Source organism: Mobula hypostoma, chromosome 10, assembly GCF_963921235.1.
Source record: "Mobula hypostoma chromosome 10, sMobHyp1.1, whole genome shotgun sequence".
Lineage (NCBI taxonomy): Eukaryota > Metazoa > Chordata > Chondrichthyes > Myliobatiformes > Myliobatidae > Mobula > Mobula hypostoma.
Window position 1 is genome coordinate 15,928,283 of NC_086106.1, and position 26,545 is coordinate 15,954,827.

General features: G+C 41.9%; 1 protein-coding gene across 8 annotated transcripts in view; it reads left to right on the plus strand.

Moving 5' to 3' along the window:
- The window catches only part of LOC134352669 (ryanodine receptor 1-like), a 581,514-nt gene that overhangs the window by 379,464 nt on the left and 175,505 nt on the right, over window positions 1–26,545 (plus strand). For all 8 annotated transcript variants that reach the window (XM_063060038.1, XM_063060039.1, XM_063060041.1 and 5 more), the window contains 6 exons: window positions 1,067–1,116; window positions 17,571–17,631; window positions 18,499–18,737; window positions 20,910–20,991; window positions 24,582–24,712; window positions 25,605–25,925. In XM_063060038.1, coding sequence (XP_062916108.1) covers window positions 1,067–1,116; window positions 17,571–17,631; window positions 18,499–18,737; window positions 20,910–20,991; window positions 24,582–24,712; window positions 25,605–25,925 — 884 coding nt within the window. The remainder of the gene's footprint in view (window positions 1–1,066; window positions 1,117–17,570; window positions 17,632–18,498; window positions 18,738–20,909; window positions 20,992–24,581; window positions 24,713–25,604; window positions 25,926–26,545) is intronic.

The window sequence follows — 26,545 nt, forward strand, 5'->3', positions numbered from 1 at the left end:
ATTGTACATGTTGGCACCCTAGTAAAAGAAAATAGATCTTAAACCAGTGAAAATCAAAACTGCAGATACTGGAAATCTAAAATAAGAATGGTAAGTGCTGGAAATACTTAACAGGCCAGACAGCATTTGCAGGAAAAGAAAATCAGAAGACCTTAAACACGTCTCTGTTCAAACAAATGGCACCTGTAAGAGCAGAGTATTTCCAGCACTCAAGCAAGAGAACATCTGCAGATGCTGGTAATCCAAGCAACACGCTCAAAATGCTGGAGGAACTCAGCAGGCCAGGCTGCATCTATGGAAAAGAGTACCCAGTTGACAATTCAGGCCGAAACCCTTCAGAAGGACTGGAGAAAAAAAAGATGAAGAGTAAACAGGTGGGAGGAGGGGAATGAGAAGCACAAGGTGATAGCTGGAACCAGGAATGGGAGGGATGAAGTAAAGAGCTGGAAAGTTAATTGGTGAAAGAGATACAGGGCTGGAGAAGGGGGAATCTAATAAGAGAGGACAGAAGGCTGTGAAAGAAAGAAAGAAAGGGGGAAGGAGCACCAGAGGGAGATGATAGGCAGGCAAGGAGATAAAGTGAGAGAGGGAAAAGGGATGGGGAATAGTGAGGGGGAACATTAGCGGAGGTTCGGGAAATTAATGTTCACGCCATCAGGTTGAAAGCTACCCAGAGGGAATATAAGGTGTTGTTCCTCCAACCTGAGCTCCCCCTCCCAGTTCCATCTATCACCTTGTGTATCTCCCTACCCTCCCTCCCACCTTTTAACTCTATTCCTCATCTCTTTTACTCCAGTCCCGCTAAAGGGTCTCGGCTCAAAACGTCGACTGTGCTCTTTTCCATAGATACTGCCTGGCCTGCTGAGTTCCTCCAGCAGTTTGTGTGTGTGTGTGTGTATTTCCAGTTCTCCTTGTTTTAGTTTTAGGTCTCAAACCAACTGTTTTCGATCAGGAGGTAAATCTGCTTCAGCCTTCTCTCATTGTTAATTCCTTTCTAGTGTTATTTGGTGCTGCCTGTTCTTCTCTCTTCTCACTTCTTTTCTTCCTCATTGTTTCTCTACTTCAGTATCTTCTGCAAACTCGCAGCTTTGATCAGACATAGAGTCTCCCTCTTTGGTAAGCTGCATGGAGTGTTGGAACATAGTGTTACTTTCTAAGCTTGTATTGTTCAGTCATGCTGTCATTTTGTCTGTTGCTGGGTTTATTTTTCTTCTGTGCGAAACGTTCTTCAGAAAGCGATACACTAGTAGTATTGTGCTGAAAAAAGTTTGGAATCTGCTGAGAAATACCTGTAGTACAGTTGAACTTCATCTTTGTAATCATTAGCACATTTTAGCTGATTTATGTTGCTCTTTTAATTCAGATTCAGGGAGGGCGGTATTCAACATTCACCTTTGGGAAACAAGACCAGCCTCAAGCCCTTAAAAGATCAACATAAAACAGCTTTTGTTTCATTCTCAGAGAGTGGCTGAGGGTTTCATTCTTTTAGTTCCTTGCTCCATGCCCAAATGTTTCATGACATTGATTTTATTTAAATATCTTACACCTGGTATACTTGCTCGTGTTCTGTGTGCTTGTACTAGAGTGTGCCTGCATAGGCACACATAAGCTACAGTATGTCACTCAACAGCTTTGTGCTATGTGCAGCTAACTGTGTCATTGTGGTTTGGACTGAAGTGTATCTAGCTTACTCTTGCTTTACAATATGAATGCTATTTCTAACTTAAAGAGCAAAAACAATATATGTTAAAAGACAATTTACAGACTGAAATAACTAGAGGAAATTATGTTTTAAATTGTGAGTTAATGAACGGTCTATAAGCCTACAGAAAACATGTTTAAAGCATCCTAGGATCAAAGACGTTCACATTGCAAGTATATTTCAGTACTGTATATTAGAAGATTACAAGCAAGAAATTCTGTTATGTAACATAAAGTTTATATGGATGATAAAACGATTTGTTGGAAAGTAAATGATTGGGTACTTAGAGTATCATTTATAAAGTTTGTAAGTTACATCAGAGTCCCTTATCTGCATGATATGCCACCACAAAGGTGCTGACGTGTTCATCGGGGTCTCGTGCATTGAATATTTTAATGCCAACGATGGAAAATAGAATCAAGCCCTCACAAAACTGAGACAAATGTTGACAATACCTAAAATAAAATAGGGGCAACATACATCAAAGTTGCTGGTGAACGCAGCAGGCCTAGCAGCATCTGTAGGAAGAGGTGCAGTCGACGTTTCAGGCCAAGACCCTTCGTCAGGACATAAAATAGGGGCAGACTGTTTGGACCCTTCATTCCACTGTTATTAAGAACATAGAATAGTTATGCACAGGAACAGGCTCTTTGGCTCACAGTGCCTGTGCCAATTTAAACTGCCCATCCCTTCACCCCTGTCTGTTCACATGTCAGTCTAAATGCCTCTTAAACGCTGCTATTGTATCTTTTTCTATCACCTTCCCTAGCGACGTGTTGCAGACACCTATCATCCTCTGTGTAAAAGGTAAACTTGCCTTGCAAATCTCCTTTAAACTTTGCCCCTTTCATGCTAAATCTATGCTTTCTTTTGTTAGAACTTTCCACCCTAAGAAAAAGACTGTCATTCAGCCCTGACGATGCCCCACCACCTCACGAGCTTATACTGTATAACTCTATCAGGTCACCCTTCAGCGCTCCGGAGAAAACAACCGAAGTGTGCCCTACCTCTCCGTATAGCTAATGTTCTCTGATGTAGGCAACATCCAACTTCTGCACCCACTCCAAGGCCTCCATATCCTTTGTCTAATGAAGTGATCAGAACTACATGAAGTTTTTAATAGCATGACTTCCTGCTTCTTATATTCCTCGACTGATAAAGGGAAGTATGCCTTCTTTACCACTTTCAGGGAGCTACGGACTTGCACCCCAAGGTCCGTCTGCACATCGGGGTTCCTCAGGGCCCTGCCGTTTACTATATACTTGCCTCTGGTACCTGACCTTGCAAAGTGCAACCCCTCACACTTGTCCAGATTAAACTCCCTCTGTCATTTTTCTGCCCATATTTCTAGCCAGTCTCTATACTGCAGAACCATTTGGCAACCATCCCACTATCCACAACTCTACCAATTTTTGTGTCATCTGTAAATTTACTAATCAGTCCACCCCTATATTTTTGTCCAAGTCATGAGGTCCCAGCACTAGTCTCTGGGGAACATCACTGGTCACAGACCTGCAGTCAGTATATTCCCTGTATCTTATTTGGCCAAGCCAAATTTAAATCCAGTCTACCAAGTCTCCATGGATGCATGCGCCTTCATCTTCTGGATCAGCCATCCACAAGGGACCTTATCGAATGTTTTACTGAAGTCCACATCAATGTTATCCATGCATCTACCCTCATTGATCATCTTTGGTATCTCTAAAAAACTCAATGGTTGCAAGACACAACCTTCCCTGCACAAAGCCACACCAAATACCCTAATAGGTCTATACTTTAATAGATGAGTGCATCTTAACCTTAAGAATCTTCTCCAGTAATTTTCCTACCAATGATATAGGCTCATCAATCTATAATTTCCTAGTTTGTCTCTACAGCTCTTCTTAAACAAAGAAACAAGTTGGCTATTCTCTAGTTCACTAAGACTTTGTCTTTGGCTAAAGCATATTCAAAGATCTCTGCCAAGGTTCCAGCAATCTCTTCCCTTGTCGCTCTCAATAATATGTAATAGTTATCCCATCACTCCTTGGGACCTTATACCTTAATGTTCTTCAAAAATCCAACACCTCCTCCTCCTTGACATCAACATGCCCTAGAATATCAACGTACCTCTCCCTGATCTCACCACCCCTTTTTCATTCCCCTTTGTGAATTCCATTGAAAATACCCACTTAGTGTCTCATCTCCTTCCGCTGGCTCCAGGCAGAAATTCCCTGCTTTATCTTTGATTGGTCCTACTCTTTACCTGTCTACCCTCTTGTTTTTAATACATCTATATGTTCCTTAACCCCAATCACCAAAGACATTTCATGGCCCCCTTTAGCCTTCCGATTTCCTGTTTAAGTTCTTTCTTATTTGCTTTACTTCTCAAAGGCCCTGTCCAATTCTGGTTTCCTAAACCTTTCTTTACTTTTTTTGACTAAATTTACAACATTGCTGTGCATCACAGTTTACATCACATCACATTGATTTACATCACAGTTGCTTAAAAGCTATTTGCCTTTCACACTGTATACCTCTATCAGGTCACTCCTCAGTCTCCTCCACTCCCAGGGTTACAAACCCAGCCTTTCTAGTCTGTGTTCAGAACTGAAACCTTCTGCAGGCTGAGATTCTCTTTTCTACCAACAACGCGACCAATTTTTGTGCCACCTGCAAACTTATTAATCATGCCTCCTGTGTTCACATCTAAGATACCAAAGTATCTTATAAACTCTCAACAATGGTCCTTATAATATACCATTGGTCAAAGCCTTCCAAACACAATAATAACTCTTCCAGTATCCTCTGATTTAGGTTTAGATTCTGTCTCTAATGACCAAGACAGTTGTAGATCCATTTTTCCACCTTGCTCTGGATTTCCTGGGTCTAACATTTTCGACCAGCCTTCCTCATGGGACCTTATCAAACACCATGTAAACTACATTAGCTGTCCTACACTCATCTATTGGGTTATCACTTCAAAAAGCTCAGTTAAATTAGTTAAACAGGATCACCCACCAGGAAATCTGTGCTAGCTTCATATTCAATGCCTGCCTTTCCCATTTAAAATTGATCCTGTCTTTTAGTGTTTTTTCAGTAATTTCCCTGCCACTGCTATTGCACTCACTGGTTGATAATTATTTGTCTAATCCCTATCTATGTTTAATGGGTACATGCAAATCAGATCAAATCAAGTCGAATCAAGTTTAATTGTCATTCAAGTCAGACATGGATAGAGCCGATCGAGACTGCGTTCCTTTGAGGCCCTGTGTGCATCCAAAATAACAAGAAAGGGGGAAAAATGAACATAGGCATGTAAGAAAACACATTTTTAGTCCAAGAGCCTGAGTGACAAGTCCCACAAACTAATGGTTCCCAGCAATCCAGCTTGTAATTCCACCAATCCAACACTGGAGGGCAGCACCAACAGGGGAGGCCATCCCCAACCGAGCCCAGACGCCACGCCACAATGCAAGCCCGCAGGCCTGAGGGCTAGTCCTTGCCACAACTGAGGCAACACTGCAGCTCCGCCGCCTGTCTCGCCATCAAACAAGGGAAGCAGGCCTGCGGCTATCAAAGCCCAACAGGGTCCTGCGATCACAAAAGAAACGTCCAAAACAGTCACTCGCGGTTTCACTACACACCACCTTTGTGCCAACTGGAATCCTTCGGCCTGATATCCTGACTCGCCTTCTGTGCACCATCGGGTGGTTACTCTGAACAATAAGCAGTTCACTGATGTGGTAGACCTGCTGTACACGTAGTTATGGAAGTTAAGAATAGTCTTACTATATATAAAAGCACATTTAACAAAGAAAGAAGCACCTTTGCTTGGCCCCTGAGAGTCTGCTGAATGCATACACACCGCCATTTTACCAGAAGTACCAGAGCCTGCCCTTTGGCTCCTAATGGGTCCCACCCTATCTTCAGTTATCTTCTTGCTCTGAGTATACTATAAAAATACCTTGATCTTTTTAATCAGTTGGTATTATTTTGTGGCCCCTCTTCGTCCTCCCCTGTTTTTGCTGCCCTATACTTTTTATGTGCCTCTTCCCCCTTCAAGAAGCCATCCGTTTCCCTTGATGTAAGGGGTAATGACCCCCTCCACTGTGACCTAAACGTTGGCCCATTTCACTTTGAGAAAAACTGTCACTTCTCAGATGTAAAATAGATATGTTTACAAGCTGCTGTCAGTCTGTGTTTGACAGATCCTGTCTAATGACACAAAAATTGATAATATTGTTGGTAAGTTGAAGGGTAGTCTTGGGGAACAGAATGATATACATCAGCAGATGAGATAGCCACGGCAATGGCACTTGGAACTCAATCCTGATAAGTGTGCGGTAATTCATCTTGTGTGTGTAATAACTGTAGATATACACCACGAATGGTAGGACTCTAGGGAATATTGAAGAACGGAGGACGTACAAGTCCAAGGTAGCTTCCAGACAGATAACACAGTGAGAAAGGCATGCAGGAAGCTTGCCTCAGTAGCCAGGACGTAAAGTGTAAGTGTTGGGAGGACTTTGTACGACCTACTAAAATGTTGGCTAGGACACAGGAAGTACTGTTTGCAGTTCTAGTCACCTCATGATAGTAAGCACGGGATTGCACTGGACGGGGTGCAGGAGAGATTCAGAATGGATATGGTGGGACTATTTCTCGACTGTAGAACTCTGTGGACTACAACTCTACATTGAAATTACCCCAACTAGTTTAAAAACTTCTCAGCAGCATGAACCAACCCTCTATCATTGATATCGGACACATTAGGTGTACCCAGTCCTGCCTGTACAGATCCCACGGACCCAAGACATGTTCTTAATGATCCATAAAGTTAAGCCCTCCTGCTGTCCCTCCTACACCATCCCATTACCTGCATGTGTTTACCTGACTTATTTCCCCTGTTGCTGTACTCAGGACCACATAACACTGCAAATAACGTGGAGATGTCAGCCTTGGATGTCCTCTTCTTTAATCTGCTAGAGAACGCCTTAAATTCATATTACAGGACCTCATCCCTTTTTCTTCCTACGTCATTGGTACAGACATTTACTATGACCTCTGACTGTTCCTTCTGTTTTAGAATGCCCTACAGTTGATCTTAGGTGACCAGAATTGCACATAATACTCCAAATCAGGCCTTGCCAACATCTTGGACAACTTCAACTTAAAATTCCAACTCCTGTACTTTGATTTATGAAGGCCAGAAACTCTCTTTACGACCCTATTGACCTGTGACGCCACTTTCAAGGAATTATAGATTTGTGTTCCCGGATCCCTCTGTTCTACTGCACTCCTCAGTGCCCATTCACTGTGTAAGTGCTACCCCAGTCTGTCCCCTCAAACTGCAAAGCGTCACAGTCATCTGCATTAAATTCCATCTGCCATTTCTCGGCCCACTTTTCCAGCTGGCCCAGGTCCCACTGCAAGCTTTGAAAGCCTTCCTCGCTTCCTCACCTCTGCATGATTACCAGCAACATTAGAGCTCTCCTAATTTCCCAGAAATTGCAGGAGCATTCCATACAACTGAGTGGGCTTATGTAGGCAGGGGTTTAAGTAAGAGATTTATTCTTTTGTCTTTTTCCAGTTTGTACATCAGAAGGGATTGCAAGGAGTTTGGGGAATGGGATATGAGAAGGTGTGTTAGATGTGAGTATGCAGCAGTTGAGGGGGGTCTTTGCTTTTTCTTCACATCCTGGGGCTACAGTAAAGAGTTACACTCTTTTTGGTCCCCAGGTCCTTTCTGGATTTAGTAGAAGGATGCATTGTGGCAGCACATCATCTCAAGAAATGGAAAGGAGGTGATGCTGAATGGATTCTCTGAAAGTAGACTCCAGACAAAGTGCTAATAAATAGGATTAGTATAGGTAGATACAAGATGGTAGGTGGGCCTGTTTTGTATGACTACTTGTGTGATAGGTGGAGATGAGGACTAATTTGGTGGTGCAACGGGGTTAGGCAGAGTAAACCTAACTGCTACAGACAGTAGATATGATGTGGAACTGTATTTTCTGGTTAGATCACTGAAGTACCTGCTGTGCCGAATCTTGGAGACTGCCTTAATAGTCACTTAGTTGTCATCTTGGTCCCCTGTAGCTAAGACTTAGTGACTGTAGCAGATTCTCACAGCGTTCTCATTACCCTTATCAGTAAGGCAAGGAAAGCACTGTGAATGTGATCATTTATAATCTCTTGTGAAAGCATTTTTTTCCCTGACTTCCAACTCCCTCCCTCTGTTTGAATATCCATGGAAGTACTTGAATTAGACCATGCTATGCAGAGCAACATCACGGTCAGCACCTAACCATGTGTAATGTGATAAGCAGGGCTACATTAAAACGCCAGCAGAAGCACTGAACTTAATTCTGAGTTTGATCTTGTGACACAGGACTCCCTGTCCCTATGTTCTTATCAGACTCAGATGATTGAGGCCCATGTCTTCAAACTTGCTGTTGTAGCAGTTTGGTGCCTTAAATAATTCAGATAGCACCTTGTTTTGGCAGCTACTTTGAAGCTAGTTTTTTTTTTGTTAGTATTAACTACAGCTTCCATGAGAAAAAGGCATTATTAGAAATTGAAAGACATCAGGTTTACAGGAGATAACACATATTCTAAACACAAGATTCTGGAGATGCTGGAAATCCTGAGGAACATACACCAAGTGCTGGAGGAACTCAGCATCTAAGGAGAGGAATAAATAGGTGATGTTTCAGGCCGAGACCCTTCATCAGGTTGGGTGAATGGGCAGATGCATGGCAGATGCAGTTTAATGTGGATAAATGTGAGGTTACCTACTTTGGTGGCAAGAACAGGAAGGCAGATTACTATCTGAATGGTGTCAAGTTGGGAAAAGGGAAAGTACAACGAGATCTAGGTGTCCTTGTTCATCAGTCACTGAAAGTAAGCATGCGGGTACAGCAGGCAGTGAAGAAAGCTAATGGCATGTTGGCCTTCATAACAAGGGGAGTTGAGTATAAGAGCAAAGAGGTCCTTCTGCAGTTGTACAGGGCCCTGGTGAGACCACACCTGGAATATTGTGTACAGTTTTGGTCTCCAAATTTGAGGAAGGATATTCTTGCTATTGAGGGAGTGCAGCGTAGGTTCACGAGGTTAATTCCCGGGATGGCGGGACTGCCATATGTTGAAAGATTGGAGCGACTGGGCTTGTATACGCTGGAATTTAGAAGGATGAGAGGGGCTCTGATTGAAACATATAAGATTATTAAGGGATTGGACACGCTGGAGGCAGGAAACATGTTCCCGCTAATGGGTGAGTCCAGAACCAGAGGCCACAGTTTAAGAATAAGGGGTAGACCATTTAGAACGGAGTTGAGGAAAAGCTTTTTCACACAGAGGGTTGTGGATCTGTGGAATGCTCTGCCTCAGAAGGCAGTGGAGGCCAGTTCTCTGGGTGCTTTCAAGAAAGAGATGGATAGAGCTCTTAAAGATAGTGGAGTCATGGGTTATGGGGAGAAGGCAGGAACCGGGTACTGATTGTGAACGATCAGTCAGGATCACAGTGAATAGCGGTGCTGGCTCAAAGGGCCGAATGGCCTACTCCTGCACCTATTGTCTATTGTCTATTGACACAGATTCTGTTCTTTAGCCAGAAAATGAATCCGTAAGAAAGGTGGCGAGAGGTTGAACAGATTATTTCATCAAGGTACATTGGGCAGTGGAGGAATCCAAACTGCTAGAGTGGAAAAGAGGTGGTAAATAAAATTCTGCCAAGGAACAAGTGAATGATTGCAGCTCAACACATGGGCTCTATATTTAATTGTTTTTTTTTTCCACGAGTAATTGTACGAATGCTTGAATGAAAAGTTGTTTTCTTCATCTGAGAAGGCAACGCAACAGGTGGAATAAAGTTTGGTCACGGCCACTAAATATTTATTTCATGGCCACTAACTCTGCTATCAAAATGAATGAGTATAGTAGATTGCTTGAATGTGTTGAGACCTTCATCACTTGCTATATCTGAATTTCTGTAGTTTTATTCCCTTTCTCCTGGTAGATTTGGAGGTTTATAGTACAATGTTGTTAGTATAACACACTTTGTTGATGCCTCTCGGATGAACTGAGATCTAAATCCAATGCCAAGAAACAAAAGTGTTGATCGTGCAATCACTGCAAAGATGTTGTGTTAAAAATCTCTTTTTTGTTTTTATAGAACATTACAATACTGCACAGGCTGTTTGGCCAACAAGGTTGTGTCAACCTTGACGCCAATATAAAACAAATATCCTCCTCCTGTATATCGTCTATATTCCATCCTATCCATGTGCATCTGAAAGCATCTTAAACTCCACCATACTGCTTGCTTCCACTACTACCCTAGGTAACCCATTCCAGATACCTATTACTCGCTGTGTAAAAATAAACTTGCCTCTCATATCACCTTCAAACTTCCCCCTATTAGCTTTAAAAGCATCCTCTCTGGTGTTTGATATTTCTACTCTGGAAAACAAATTCTGACTGTCTACCCTATCTACACTGCTAATCATTTTAAAAACCACTACCACATGTCCACCCAGCCTCCAGTGCTCGAGGAAGAACAACCCAAGTTTGTCCAATGTTTCCCTATGGCTCATACCCTCAGGCAGAATCCTGGCAACTCTTTTGCACCCACTTCATATTCCTTACATCCTTCCTATGATAGGGAAACCAGAACTGCATGCAATACTCCCAAGTGCTGACAAAAGTATTGCATAGTTGAGGCATGGTTTACTTAATCATATATTCAACAACCCTGCTAATAAAGGCATGCCATATGCTTTCTTTACTGCCCTATTCACTTGCGAACAATGGACTAGAACCCCAATGTCTCTCTGTACCTCACTGCTTTTAAGGGGTCTGCCTTCAACTGTATACTTTCTCCTTTTATTTGACTTCCCAAAGTGCAATATTTCACACTGCCCAGATAAAAAATCTCCATCTGCCATTTCTCAGCCCGTATCTCTAACTAATCTACACTCTGGCCGCTTTATTAGGTACCTCCTAACCAGGTTGGTGGTCTTCTGCTGCTGTAGCCCATCCACTTCAAGGTTCGAAGTGTTGTGCATTCAGAGATGCTCTTCTGCACACCACTGTTGTAACGTGTGGTTATTTGAGTTACTGTCACCCTCCTGTCAGCTTGAACCACTCTGGCCATTCTCCTTTGACTTCTGTCACTAACGAGGTGTTTTCACCCACCGAGCTGTTGCTCACTGGATGTGTACTTGTTTTCCGCATCATCCTTTGTAAACTCTTGTGTCTGAAAATCTGAAAATCCCAGGAGATCAGCAGTTTCTGAGATACTCAAACTGTCTGGCACCAACAATCTGTCTACAGTCACTTAGATCCTATTTCTTCCCCATTCTGATGTTTGTTCTGAACATCAACTGAACCTCTTGACCATATCAGCATGTGTTTATGCATTGAGTTGCTGCCACATGGTTAGATATTTGCATTAACGAGCAGGTGTACCTAATAAAGTGGCCACTGAGTGTATATCCTGCTGTATTCTTTGATAGTCCTTTACACTGTCTACCAATCTTGGTGTCATCCACAAGCTTGCTAATCCAGCCATCTACATTTTCATCCAAGTCATACTGTATACCATAAACAACAAAGGACCAACCTTTGAACACCACCAGTCATGCATTCCAGCCAAAATAATAGCCTTCTACCTCTGCTCTCTGTGTTATATGGGCAAGCCAGTTCTGAATCCACACTTGCAATTCCCATGATCCCACGCATCTTTTTCTTCTGAATCAACCCACCATTATAAAGTCCACTGCCCTCGTCAAGCATCTTTGTCACCTCAATCAAATTTGTAAGGCATATTATTCCAAATGTGCATAGATCCTATCCTTCAGTATCCTTTCCAATAACTTCCTTACCACTGACATCAGGTTCGTTGGCCTATAATTACCAGTTTTCGTTTTGAACAAAGGCACAAAATTTGCTGCATAAATTTTGCTGGTGAGGACACAAATATCCATCAAAACCCCAGTAATCTCCTCATTGGCTTCTTTCAGTATTCAGGGACACGTGCTATCAGGTCCTGGGGACTAATACAACTTAATGCTTATCAGAAGACCCAGCTCTATCTTCTTAATCTCTAGATGTCTCAGCACATTAGCAAGCCCCAATCTATTTTCACTATCCTCCTGTTTCTACTGTTCAGTAAATATTGACACAAAGCACTCTCAGCCCCTTGTTCTGACTCCAAACATAACTTCCCTCCTTTATCCTTGAGTAGACCTACCCTCTCCTTGTTATCTTTTTCTTAATGTAATTATAAAATGCCTTTCTAATTGTCCTTGACCCTTCTCACCATGGACATTTTATGGCCCCTTTTGGTCTTCCTGATCAGCTGCTTGAATACTTCCCTGCTGTCTTTAAATGCCGCAAGGGCCCAGCCAATTTAAGCTTCCTAAACCTTATATTTGCTTCCTTTTGTGTCTGGGTTAGTAATTGTCTGCACCGGAAGCATGGTGAGACTTGTATATCCTTGCCCAAAGCACATTCTTGGACTGTGTTGGTCCTTGGCACAAACAACACATTTCACTGTCTGTCCGATGTGTTGATGTATATGGACAACTAAAATTAATCTCGCCGTCTTCTCCTTCCTGTCTAAAATTAGCAACAATCATTTCATCTAAGGCTACCTTATCTTACCATCCTTGCCCTTACTGCCAATCCTGATCTCTGATCAACAACTCCCTCATGTCAGGCATGGACTTGACTGACAACAGCTGTCCCCAATCACTGCCCCTTAGCTCCTGTCTTATCCAGTGGTAATTTTCCCTCCACCAATTCAGTATCTTCCTGCAATATCCAGTTTTATCCTTACTCAGAACTGGTTTCAAAGGTATAGAGGTATAGAACACTACACCACAGTAACAGGCTCTTCAGCCCATCTAGTCCATGCCTGACCATTAATCTGCCTAGTCCCATCGACCTCTATAGCTCTCTGTACCCCTCCTATCCATGTACCTATCCAAATTACTCCTAAATGTTGAAATTTTATCTTCCATCCATCACTTACGCTGGCAGTGTGTTCCACACTCTCACCAGCCTCTGGGTGAAGAAGTTCCCCTTAAACATTTCACCTTTCACACTTACTCCATGACCTTCTAGTTCTAGTTCTAGTCTCACCCAACCTCACTGGAAAAAGCCTACTTGCATTTAACCTATCCATACCCTTCGTAATTTTAAATATCTCCATCAAATCTCCCCTCAATCTTCTACATTCTAGGGAATAAAGTCCTAACCTATTCAGTCTTTCCCTATAACTCAGGTCCTCAAGTCCCAGTGTTGTGGTGTGGATGAAATCACTGGAGAGACAGAGTCACTGGTAAATACAAAGCAGCTTCTTTAATCGACACAACAAGGTATAGCAGGCATCATACGGACAGAGACGTTTTCAGTAGAAAGGTCTGCTAGCCCAATGTGGGCTCGATATTTATACGCTAAACACAAAGGGCAATCGCTATATTAAAAGTTATAGACAATGCAAAGACAATGCTTCCTTTCGAAGCTGCATACAGAACATCACACCTTCTGACTTCATTCTTTCCTTCCGATGCCAACATGTCTGGGTTGGTACTCACAGCCTTTAGGAGTGCAAATCAAATCCACAATACATTTATTTGGTATTTTACATGCTAACATAGAGGACAATTAATATTTTAAAGTATAGATAATACTGTCTTCGAAACTACCTGTAAACTTCACACTTCCATCCGCAGCGTATGGCTAGTACCCTGATATTCACAACTTTTAGGAAGTGCATTGTTGTGAACTCAACCCTCAGTACTTTGTCAAACAGAAGACTAGTGGCCAGAGTCATTTAAGTGTAAATGAATCGTCTACCCAAAAACTCACTCTAACACCGGTAACATCCTTGTAAATTTATTCTGCACTCATTCAATCTTATTGATGTCTTTCCCGTCAGTAAGTGAGCAAAACTGCACACAGTACTCCAAATTAGGCTTCACCAATGTCATACACAATTTCGGCATAACATTCCAACTCCTGTACTCAGTACATTGATTTATTAAGGCCAGAGTCCCAGAAGTTTTCTTTATGACCCTATCTGCCTGTGACGCCACTTTCAAGGGATTATGGATCTGTATCCCCAGATCCCTCTGTTCTATAACGCTCCTCAGTGCCCTGCCACTCACCATGTACGACCTACCCTGGTTGGGCCTCCTAACGTGCAACATCTCACGTTTATCTGCATTAAATTCCATCTTCTATTTTTCAGCCTGTTTCACCAGATGGTCCAGATTCCACTACAAGCTTTGATAGTCTTCCCCGCTATTCACTACACCCCCAATCTTAGTGTCATCCACAAATCTACTGATCCAGTTTACCACATTGTCATCCAGATCATTGATATAGATGACAAACAATGGACCCAGTACAGATCCCTGTGGCACACCACTCGGCGTAGGTCTCCAGTCAGAGAGGCAACCATTTACTACCACTCTCTGGCTTCTCCCACGAAGCCAATGTCTAATCCAATTTACTACCTCATTTTGAACGCCGAGCAACTGAACCTTCTTGACTAGCCTCCCACGCAGGACCTTGTCGAGTGTTTTGCTAAAGTCCATGTGGACAATATCCACTATCTTGCCTTCATCCACCTTCCAGGTAACTTCCTTGAGAAACTCTATAAGATTCGTTAGACGTGACCTACCACCGCAATGCCATGTTGACTATCCCTAATCTGTCCCTGTCTGTCCAAATACTCATACATCTGGTTCCTTTGAATAACTTCCCCACTAATGATGTCAGGCTCACCAGCCTGTAATTTTCTGCTTTATTCTTAGAGCCTTTCTTAAACAACAGAACAACATTGGCAAACCTCCAATCCTCTGGCACCTAACCCATGGCTAATTTTTTTTTAAATATCTCTGCTAGGGCCACTGCAATGTCTGCACTAGCCTCCCACAGGTTTGGAGGGAACTCCTTGTTAGGCCCTGGGGATTTATCCACTCTAATTTGCCTCAAAACAACAAACACCTCCTTTGTAATCTGTATAGTGTCTAAGACCTCACCTTTATAGACTTCGTATCTGTCTCCCGAGTAAATACAGGTGCAAAAAAACCATTTAAGATCTCCACCATCACTTTCGGTTCCACGCGTAGATTCTCTCTCTGATCTTCCAGAGGACAATTTTGTCTCCTGAAATCCTTTTACTCTTAATATACCCTTAGGATTCTCCTTCACCTTGCCTACTAGGGCAATCTTCTTCAGCCTTCCTGACTTCCTCCTGAAGTGTTCTCTTGCACTTTTCTCCTCAAGTACCTCATTTGTTCCTTCCTGTCTATACCTACCATGCACCTTCTTTTTTTTCTTCGCCAGGGCCTCTATCTCTCGAAAACCAAGGTTCCCTAAACCTGTTATCCTTGCCTTTTGTTCTGACAGAAACTCTAAAAATTTCACTTGCCAAGTGTACCTTTGCCAGAAAAGAACCTGTCCCAACCCAGACTTGCTAGATGCTTTCTGATACCATCAAAATTGGCCTTTCTCCAATTTAGAATCTCACCTGAGGACTAGACCTGTCCTTTTCCATAATTACCTTGAAAATAATGGTATTCTGATCACTAGATGCGCAGTGTTCCCCTTCACAAATTTCTGTCAAATGCCCTGCCTCTTTCCCCAATAGGAGATTTAGTATCGTACTCTCTCTAGTTGGGACTTCTGTGTACTGATTAAGGAAACTTTCCTGAACACATTTGACAAACTCTTTCTCATCCAGCCCTTTTATAATATGGGAGTCCCAGTCAATATGGGGGAAGTTGATATCACCTATGATTACATGGTAAACACAAGAAATTCTGCAGTTGCTGGAAATCCAAAGCAACACACACAAAATGCTGGGGGAACTCAGTAGGTCAGGCAGCATCTATGGAAATAGTCGACGTTTTGGCCCGAGACCCTTTTTCAGGACTGGAAAGAAAGGGGGGGAGACAGCAGAATAAAGAGGCGGGAAGGAGTATGAAGATAGCTAGAAGGTGATAGGTGAAGCGAGATGGGTGGGAATGGTAAAATGCTGGAGAGGAAAATGGACCGTGGGAGAAAGGAAGGAAGGAGGGGCACCAGGGAGAGGTAACATGTAGCTGAGAAGAATTAAGAGGCCAGCGTGGGGAATAGAGGAGGAAGAAGGGGAGCGAATTTTAGGAGATATCAATGTTCATGCAATCAGGTTGGAGGCTACTCAGGCAGAATATGAGGTGTTGCTCCTCCACCCTGAGAGTGGCCTTATCATGACAAAAGAGGAGGCTAAGGATTAACATGTCAGGAACAGAATTGAAAATTGGAATTAACATTGCATGCCGTCAGAAAATTCAGCTCTTAGAGTGAAGGGGCTCGACAATGCAGTCCGCCAATTTACGTCGGGTTTTACCAATGTAGAGGAGGCCATGTTGGGAGCACCAGACACAATAGACAACCCCAGCAGATTTGCAGGTGAAGTGTTGCCTCCACTGGAAGGACTGTTTAGTGCCCTGAGTGGGGTTGAGGGAGGAGGTGAATAGGCAGGTGTAGCACTTTGGCCGCTTGCAGGGATAAGTGTCAGGAGGGAGATTAGTGGGGAGGGATAAATGGATATTGGAATCACGAAGGGAGTGATTCCCTTTGGAAAGTGGAGAGTTGGTCAACCTTACACCCTTATGTACAACCTTATGTTTCGAGCGACAGTAGACAACCTCTCTACAAATTTGATTCTGAATCCGCAGACTGGTGGGTTGTCTATAATAATGTGTTTATACCTTTCTTATTCCTCAATTCTACCCATAAAGCCTCACTAGACAAGCTCCCCAGTCTGTCCTAACTGTGCACTGCTGTGACATTTTCCTTGAGTAGTAATGGGACCCCTCCCTCTTTAATCCCTTCCACTCTATCACATCTAAAACAATGGAACCCAGGGAACATTGAGCTGCCAGTCCTGCCCCTCCTGCAACCCAGTCTCACTAATGGCAACAATGTCTTAACTCCACGTGCTGATCCGTGCCCTAAACTCATCCACCCTTCCTACAATACTTCTTGCATTGAAATATTCGCAGCTCAGAACATTAGTCGCACCGTGCTCCACCTTTTGATTCCTGACTTTGTATGTAGGCTTAACAACAACTTTCTCCATGACCACTCCGCTATCTGTTCTGGCATTCTGGTTTCTATCCCCCTACATCACTAGTTTTAACCCATGCACCACCAGCAAACCTTCCCACTAGGATATTAGTCCCCCTCCAGTTCAGGTGCAAACTGTTCCATCTGTCTGTATATTCATGTTCTTTAATGTTAAAGATAAATTCTATTTACATAAATATATTTCATCAGTGTAATCACCTTATAAAACAATAAAATTACAATACTTGGTAATAGATACATGTATGACTGAACATGTATGTGTCCAGAAAGAGACCAAACTGACTGCAGTGTTTGTCAGGAAACTTCGATTTTGTGCTATGGAATCTTTTACATCCACCAGGATCACCAATTAATTTAACATCTCATCCAAAGCACAGTACTTTCAATAATGCAGCCTATCCTCTGTAATGAAAAGTGCTGGTAAGTTTGTTGAGTTTCATTCAACTCAGAGGTGAAGGTGTTATCACTGAACTTATGTTGGTATGATTTGAACAAAAGATTCAGAAAGTCTGAAGAAAAGTACGACAGTAACAATCGTTATGATGTATTTGTTTTAGAGGAGCCTGTTTTCTGATCTTTGTCTACTGAAGTCTGCAGTGTTTTTCTGATGGGAACAATATGGCGTATAACTCCAAAACTCTTGTTGCATGTGTAATTCAAAGCAAGCATTAATGACAAACTGATAGGTGTGAAACATTATTGACACACATCTGAATAATTCCTCTCATTTACAAAACAGGTACTGATGCTCCTGCAGTCATAAACTGTTTGCATATTTTAGCAAGATCTCTGGATGCCAGGTAAGCATTTATTTATTCATTTGAAGCCCTGAGTTTAAATCAAGTTATGGACCAAGTCTTCCTTTTTCCTGATTTCTTGGTTCTGTTCCCATCAAGCGTTCTACATCTAGTTTTGTCCCGGGCCCTCAGTAAAGGGCCTTGAATCCCTTGTGGCATACCCATTATCCATCTAAGCATTCATAACAATCCACAGACACTTGTAAACAGTTATATCCAGTTGCAGTGACAGCTTTGTTGAGCACCTTTGCCCCATTTGCAACAGGGAAGATTTCCCGACGGCTAACCATTTCAATTCCACTCCCATTCCCATTCTGACATGTCGGTCCATGGCCTCCTCCATTGCTATGATAAGACCACTCTTGGGATGGAGGAGTAACACCTCATTCCGTTTGGGTAGCCTCTGACCTCACAGCATGAGCATCGATTCCTCCAACTTACAATAATTTCTCCCCACCACCCCCTGCACCTTCTCTCCTTTTATGTTCCCTATTCTGGCTCTTCTCTTATCCCTTCTCTTCTTCTCACCTGTCTATCATCTCCTTCTAATGTCCTTCTTCCTTCCCTTTCTCCCATGGTCCATGCTCCTCTCCTTTTAGATTCCTTCTTCTTTAGCCCTTTACCTTTTCCATCTATCACCTTCCAGATTGTACTCCGTCTCCCTCCTCCTACCTTCTTATTCTGGCTTCTTCCCCCTTCCTTTCCAGTCCTGTCGAAGGATCTGGGTCCGAAACGTCGAATCTTTATTCCTCTCCAGAGATGCTGCCTAACCTGCCGAGATGCTCCAGCACTCTGTGTGTGTGTGTGTGTGTGTGTGTTACTCTAGAAATTTGAAAGCTTCGGAACATGTGCTTTTTTATTTGTTAACAGGACAGTGATGAAATCCGGACCTGAAATAGTGAAAGCTGGTCTGCGGTCATTATTTGAAGGTGCCTCTGAAGATATTGAGAAAACAGTGGAAAATCTGAAGCTTGGCAAAGTCTCACAGAGTCGAACCCAAGTAAAAGGAGTTGCTCAGAATATTAACTACACGACAGTGGCCCTTCTGCCTGTACTTACCTCATTGTTTGATCATTTGGCCCAGCATCAATTCGGAGATGATGTTATCTGTAAGTATCACACTTTTTTACTGGCTTTTATGCACTAACTAATCCATAGCAACACATTAAAATATATTAAATGGCCTACATCAATCCTACAAACCACACATCAAATGAAGGAGTTCTCAGAAGAGCCCAAGCAGTTCGATCACTCATTCCAACAATAAGAGAAAGACAACTCAGGTTCCTAGGACACATCATGTGGAAAGATGAACTAGGAAACCTCATACTCTCTGGAAAGATCGAGGGGAGTAAACCTAGAGAAAGACCTCAGCTTATGTACATCAAAAGCATAGCCAGGTGGCTACACATCGAGGAAATCGGAAGTCATCCAAAAAATGAAGGATAGATCTATATGGAAAACCATGGTCACCAACGTCTGCATCGGATATGGTACCAAGACAGACAGACAAACATCAATCTGTACTTTATGATAATGTTTCCATTCTGAATTCCTGTTTTCATAATTATAATGGAAGGTCCTTTTTGTAAGAAAGTCTGGTCAAGGTGTTGCAGCCAGGCATTCAGAAGTGTCATCAACAGCTGGAGGATGTGATCAGATGATTTCTGTCTTCACTGCCCACAGCAACCACAACCTACATTTATGTTTCTAACATATTAATTCATCCCAAGTTTCTTAATATAGACATCATCAAGCAAACATTTGAGACTCAGTCACTGGAAGATGTGCCTGAAAGGCCTGGTCATGGAGTTGAGTTTTAAGGGGCATCTTAAAGAAAGAATGGAAGGTAGAGCGGAGGTATTAGAAGGAAGTTGCCAGGCTTCGTCCCTTGGCATCTAAAAATGATTTGAAAGCAGTAGGACAATTAAAATAGACTTTGCAAAAAGCCGGAAATGCAGCCCAGCCTGCTGAAAGCTGTAAGTGGGATTTTCAGAGAGGGAATTGAAGACAAGCGTGAACATTTGAAATTTAAAACATTTGTAGCCTGGGGAAAAGTACACGCTCAGGACAACAAAGACTTTTTCGGGTTTTAATTCCTTTATCGGTTTTCGATGTTTAAGTGCCAGAAGAGGGTCGCGAAGCAAAACGAACGAATTTACAACCGGTTCTTGCCATTACAATCTCAGTTTAACTTTCAATCCACACCCTTGCCTATGGACAGAATTGCATATGCAGTATAAAAAATACCAGAACTAATACGGTACTAATACGGTAGTGGCAATCCTGAAGGAACACAATACAAACAACATTAGAATCCCACCCACCCTGCATCTTCTACATAGCAATGAAAAATGTAAGCGAATACATCTCATCTAAGACATACACACGTGCCGAACTTCCGAACAGAGACCAAACATTCACGCTATGTGGTTACATGCACAATCAGTCCTGATACAATAAAGTTAGACAAAAGGTAGACTTTGGCACAACTTTTACAAGGTATTGCTTGGTAGTTCAATTACAGGAAGACTGACCTAGTTGGCTGGTGAGGAACTTTGCCCAAGCCGCGCAATCCAGCGTCGAGTCACTTACTCCAGAAAATCTAAAGTATCCACACGTAAAGCATGTCAAACCACCGATATGCTCGATCCGCAGACAAGCATAAACGAAATCACATGGATATTGTCAATTAATGCTCACCTTTCCTCACCATGCCCAGCCTCAGGAGGAACCCAATTCCAACGCCTTACCACGTCTTCAGCAGAAAGCAAAATGGTCTCCCCACTATCCTGCGCGTGCTTAATGATATCACCATCTCCCTTAAAGGCACAGACAACTATTCCAGCATTACCCGGATGGATGCCTAAATACACTTTTAACAATACTGAATAAGATCCGACGGTCACCCGGTTACACATTATCCAAACAAGGGGCAGAGTCAGTCAGCAGGTATGTGAAGATATAATGCAACAGAATCACCTACTATCCGCTGGTGTAATAATCCAATGAATCAGGTAAGTTCAAGAAACTTATCCAGAGTAACACCCATGCAGTGAAGTTTGAAAGCTTACCTAAAGTATTTTACACACTTATTACTCCAATGCAAACATTAGCTAGAAGACAAGTTGAGAAATGGATAGTCTAGGAAATTGTCTCCAGCAGCCTCTGTCACCCACTCTCCCACATACATCTGCTTTCCATTTCTTGCCTGGTCTAGATTTTATTTAGGTACAGATATAAATGTTGTATGGTAAAAATTGTCTGGTTGTGTTTTTCAGTGGATGATGTCCAGGTTGCTTGCTATCGAATCTTGTCCAGTATCTATTCTCTTGGAACCACAAAGAACTCATATGTGGAGAGGTAATTAAATCATATCTCCAATTTGGCTTCCAGAATTTTGGGATCAGAGAAAAAGGCAATTAGCTGTATTTTTTTGCTGGAGGTCTGGAATGTGTATATGATGTCTATTTAACTGACCTCCTTTAGTTTACATCGCTATGGATGAAAATTTTACCCAGCTCAACATATTCGTTGATCCTAAAGTTTTGATTTGTATCATGAAGAGTTAGCCATCTGCTTTGGTGAACAGTGTGGCCCATCTTTTTTCATTTTCTATAAGAAAGTCAAACACTTCAAGTCAATTATGTAAAAGGCCAAATTTCACAAAATCAGTCATATTGACTTTGTGAATATATGAATTGTGCTTGCACAAGTGCCAATGGTATAATGTGTGCTTCTTCAGAGGAGCCTTGTCTGGTTACTTCAGAGCAAAACTTCATAGTTCTGGCAACTGAGGCTTCATACTGATGGAACTGGATTATAAAATCGATCCTCTGCTCAATTCTTTCCTCTTTGCCAATGAACTTCTGAAATATGGAACTGAAACTTTATGGGATATATGCGCAGCTTAATGCGTTGCTGGCAGCATTTTCTGGGCAGAACACAGGAACCAACTTCAGCCAAGATGTCTATGCTGAATATGCTGCCAAATGAAACTAAATCTCTTCTGGATACACATGACCCATAACCTTCATTCCACACATATTCATGTGTCTATCTATAAAACTCTTAAATATCATGATCAGATGTGCTTCCACCACTACCCCTAGCAGCCCATTCAAACGTGTAAAATCCTGTCCATATCACTCTTTGAACATATCATTCTCATCTTAAATGCATGTCCTCGAGTATTTGACATTTTTAACCTGAGAAAAAGATTCTGAAATCTCCATCTTACCTCTTATAATCTTATAAACCTCCATAAAGTCTGTAGCCAGTCTCTAATGCTCCAGAGGATCAGTCCAAGTTTGTCAACCTCTCCTGATAGCTCTAATCCTGAAAACATCCTTTTGAACTGCTGCTGTACCCTTTCCAAAGACCTCTGTAATGGGCCAACCAGAATTGCACACCGAACTTCTAGTGCAACCTAACCAAAGTATTTTAGAGCTGCATCATTACTTTCTTACTCTTATATTTAGTGACGTAAACAATGAAGGCAACCATACCTTCTTCCTTCTTTATCACTCTCATCTACTTGTGTGGCCACTTACAGGGAGCTGTGGACTTGGTTCCCAAGATCACTTTCTAAACCAACACTGTTAAGGAGCTTGCCTTTAACTGTATACTTTTCCCCTTACATCTGACCTCCCAAATTACAACGTCTCACACATTACTGGGCTGACCTCCTCCTACCATTCATCTGCCCATATTTATAAGTGAACTATATCTAACTGTATCCCTTGATGGCCTTCACTCTCCACAACTCCACCAGTCTTTGTGTCATCTGCAAATTTGCTAACCAACCCATCTACATTTTCATCTAAGTCAATGGCGGATTTATTAGGTACAGGAGTGGAACCTGGTGCAGTCATGCTCTCTTCTGACTACTGCAATCAGGAACAAGGTACAGGAGCCTCAGGACTCGTACCACCAGGTTCAGGAACAGTTATTACCCCTCAGGCTCTTGAAGCAAGGTGGATACTTCACTGAGCTGTTCCCACAACCTATGGACTCTCTTTCAAGGACTCTTCATCTCATGCTCTTGATGCTTAATGCCTGCTTGTTTCTTTGTTTATTTATGTATTTATCATTTTTATTATTATTTCCTTTTTTTCTTTTAGTATTTGCAGAGTTTGCCGTCTTTTGCACATGGATTGTTTGTCCATCCTGTTGGGGGGGCGGTCTTTCATTGATTCTATTGTGTTTCTTGTGAATGCCCGATAGAAAATGAATCTCAAGGTTGTGTATGGTAACATATATGTACTTTGATGTAAACTTACTTTGAACTTTGCTCTTCTGCTATAGCCCATTCACTTCAAGGTTCGATATGTTGTGCATTCAGAGATGTTCTTCTGCTCACCACTGTTGTAACGCATGGTTACTTGAGTTACTGTCACCTTCCAGTCAGCTTGAACCAGTCTGGCCATTCTCCCCTGACCTGTCGTTAACAAGGCATTATCGCCCACAGAGCAGCCACTCACTGAATGTTTTTTGTTTTTCACACCATTCTCTGTAAACTCCTAGAAAAGACTGTTGTGCATGAAAATCCCAGGAAATCAGCAGTTTCTAAGATATTCAACCCACCCCATCAGGCACCAACAATCATTCCACGGTCAACATCACTTAGATCACATTTCTTCCCCATTCTTGATATTTGGTCTGAGCAACAACTGAACCTCTTGATCATGTCTGCATGCCTTTATGAATTGAGTTGCTGCCACATGATTGGCTGGTTCGATATTTGCATTAATGAGCATGTGGACAGGTGTAATGAAGTGGCCTCTGAGTGGATATTTCAGAAGTGTAGTAAATATGATGTTGGACTTGACAGGTGGTCCACCTATGGAGTTAGAACTCCAGCACTCTGCCAACACTTACACTCAGCAATCTGTCTACTGAACCTAGGATTATTTAGACCTGCTGGAGGATCATCTCAGCGTACAGGAATATCTGTGCAAATATTAAACAAGTTTCATTTCTTTTGAACAGTTGCATATTTATTTAATATTTAAGTACACATTTCATGGCTGGCTTAAGTCAAAAGATGTGGTTAATTGCCAGTGTGTTTTTTTTCAAATTTTTATGAGCATTTTCACTACAGGCATGGCACAAGGGGCTCACGCTAGCAACAGCTTGCAGTCTGTAAAATATGTGATTGTGGTAAACCATATAAATATGTTGTAACTGGGATACCTGTCTGGTCACGCCCCTCTGCTGACTGCCTCTGTGGCTCCTCCCACAGAGCCCTGAATAAAGGCGATTGCTCCATTGCCCCTCCTCCTCAGTCCAGGGGCAGATACTCAGCATGGTGGAGGTCACATTTTACTGCTAATAAAAGCCTTTCAATATTTACTCTACTTCAAGTCTTTTGGTGATATTGATGGTACATCAGTGATAAAGCTGATCAGGTAGAAGAAGATTTAATTTCAGTATTACTATTTATTACAGTTCCTCCAGGTTGACAGTATTGTCTTCTCAAGGATAACAATCATAGCATGGCCTGGTATTTCAGTTTCATGAAATAAAAGCCATTCTGATGATACTTGCTAAGGTGTTGGATGACAAACCGAGATTGATCATAAATAACGTTAAGACTGAAATGGTATAATCTTTGGAAAAATGCATTCCTCTTAATCAAGTATGCTACAAGAGAGTAATGCAAAAGTCAAGGCTAGGATTGTACTCTTATCGGTCATGGAGAGTTTCCTTGCCTAACTAGTGTTTTTGTTTGATGATGCTGGCAATTGTTAGAAAGATATGAAATGCCAAATCTTAAAAGTATTTTGTGCACCTTCAGTGGACATGTACCTCGGTGCTGACTGATTTTTTTTTAGAACACATTCCTAATGTTTTTAATGTGACTGGAGGGGTGGCACATGTTCCACACTAGGTGTTTTGAAAATACTGTTCCGTTTTGAAAATTATGTTGAATTTGTGGGCCTTGACTGCAGGCAGCGTCCCTCTCTCGGTGAATGTCTTGCGCGATTGGCGGCTGCCATGCCAGTGGCCTTCCTCGAGCATCATCTGAACGATCACAATGTCTGCTCCGTTTATAACACAAAGACTGAGCGGGAAAGAGCCAGTAAGTACAAAAGGAACTAAAAGTATTGGTGTTCACTGGGTTTAATTGATAGGAGAGTTAATAAAATATTAAATATAAATTTGATGAAGTTACTTGGGACTATATGGATGACCACCTTGTGGTGTGCTAGCTTGGCACAGTAGAAGCTGAGCTTTTTTCATTGGCTTGGCTAATCTGTAAAATACTCCAGGTAATTGAGGGAGTGAGAATATGTCTGAAAATTCTAATATACTTCAAAATTGTTGCTATTGGTATTGAAATTGGTTTTATTATTGTCACAGTGAAAAGCTTGTCGTGCATACTGTTTATACAGATTGCACAGTGCATTGAGCTGGGACAAGGTAAAACAATAACAATGCAGAATAAAGTGTAAGCTACAACATTAGAAGTTCGAGGGTGAAGTGATGTCAGAGAAACGATGGAAGAGCAGTGGGGATGATGATCATGGCATTAGTATAAATATAATAAGTAACTGTGAGATTTACCTAAAAGAAAACAAATGTCAAGGACTCTAACAACATCCAGATAATGACAGTCCTAATTAATACTAAAGCAAGTCATGAGCCTCTTTTACAGTTGAGATCTGCCCCGTTTGCAGGCCTCAGATTGAAATACAATTCTGTGCATAGTGTACGTAACACTTGACATCACTGTTCTTACTCAGCATTGCCCATTTTTCATACACTTTGTATACATAAAGATCCTGATCAAAGTTCACAAAGCACACTGCCATCTCAGTATTCCCTTGCAATGCACACAATATGTATTAGAACTTTCTGTGCTGTTTTTGGTAACACTGTATGTTAACATATGTAAGTGTTGCATACAATAATGTTCACAGAGCAGACTGGAGATAATTTGATTTCTTGTGTGTTTTTTTTGCTTGTTACAGTTTTGGGTTTGCCGAACACCGTTGATGAAATGTGTCCAGATATTCCTGACTTGGACCATCTCATGAAGGAAATTAATGATCTCGCAGAGTCTGGTGCTCGTTATACCGAGATGCCACACGTTATTGAAATTACACTTCCTATGCTGTGTAACTATCTGCCACGATGGTGGGAACGGGGTCCTGACAATGTTACAGATGAAAACGTAACGCACTGTACAAACATCACCTCGGAACATCTCAATGCCCTGCTGGGAAATATTTTGAAGATTATAGTTAACAATTTGGGTATTGATGAAGCATCCTGGATGAAAAGACTTGCAGGTACATGTCAATTCAGAGCACTGAGGAAGTACGATATATGACAGGAAAGAATAAGTTTGGCCGAAGTAAGAATCCAGTATTTTGTTAGTGTCTTCGAAAATTTCAGTCAAATTGTGACAGAGAGCACTTGGTGAATGTACTCCTTACACACACACACACACACACACACACACACACACACACACACACACACACACATAAACGTTGCCTTGTCATTCTATGTCATTGTGCTGAGTGTACACATTTCAATGTCTTTCCCAGTGTGCTGTCATAATGAGTTCTAAACTGAGCTGATACACTCAAGTTGGCCTTATGGTACCTTTTCCACCAAGCACAGCGAAATATTCTATTTCTTTAGTAATGGGATGTGTAAATGTATATATGTTGTCTGTATACTGTAGTTAAGGTAGATATTTCTGTTTATTTTGTAATATGATTGTAACTACATTACGTTGTGCATCAATTTCTAATTCATGCGTAGATTTAAGTTAACTTTGTTGGTAATTAAAGGTGGTATGTACTAGTGCCTAAAAAAAAAGCTCTTTGCCCTCAGTAGGGGTCGTTCACACTGGACAAGAATAGTATGGAACTATTATTGTATTTTCTGGTAGATATATTTT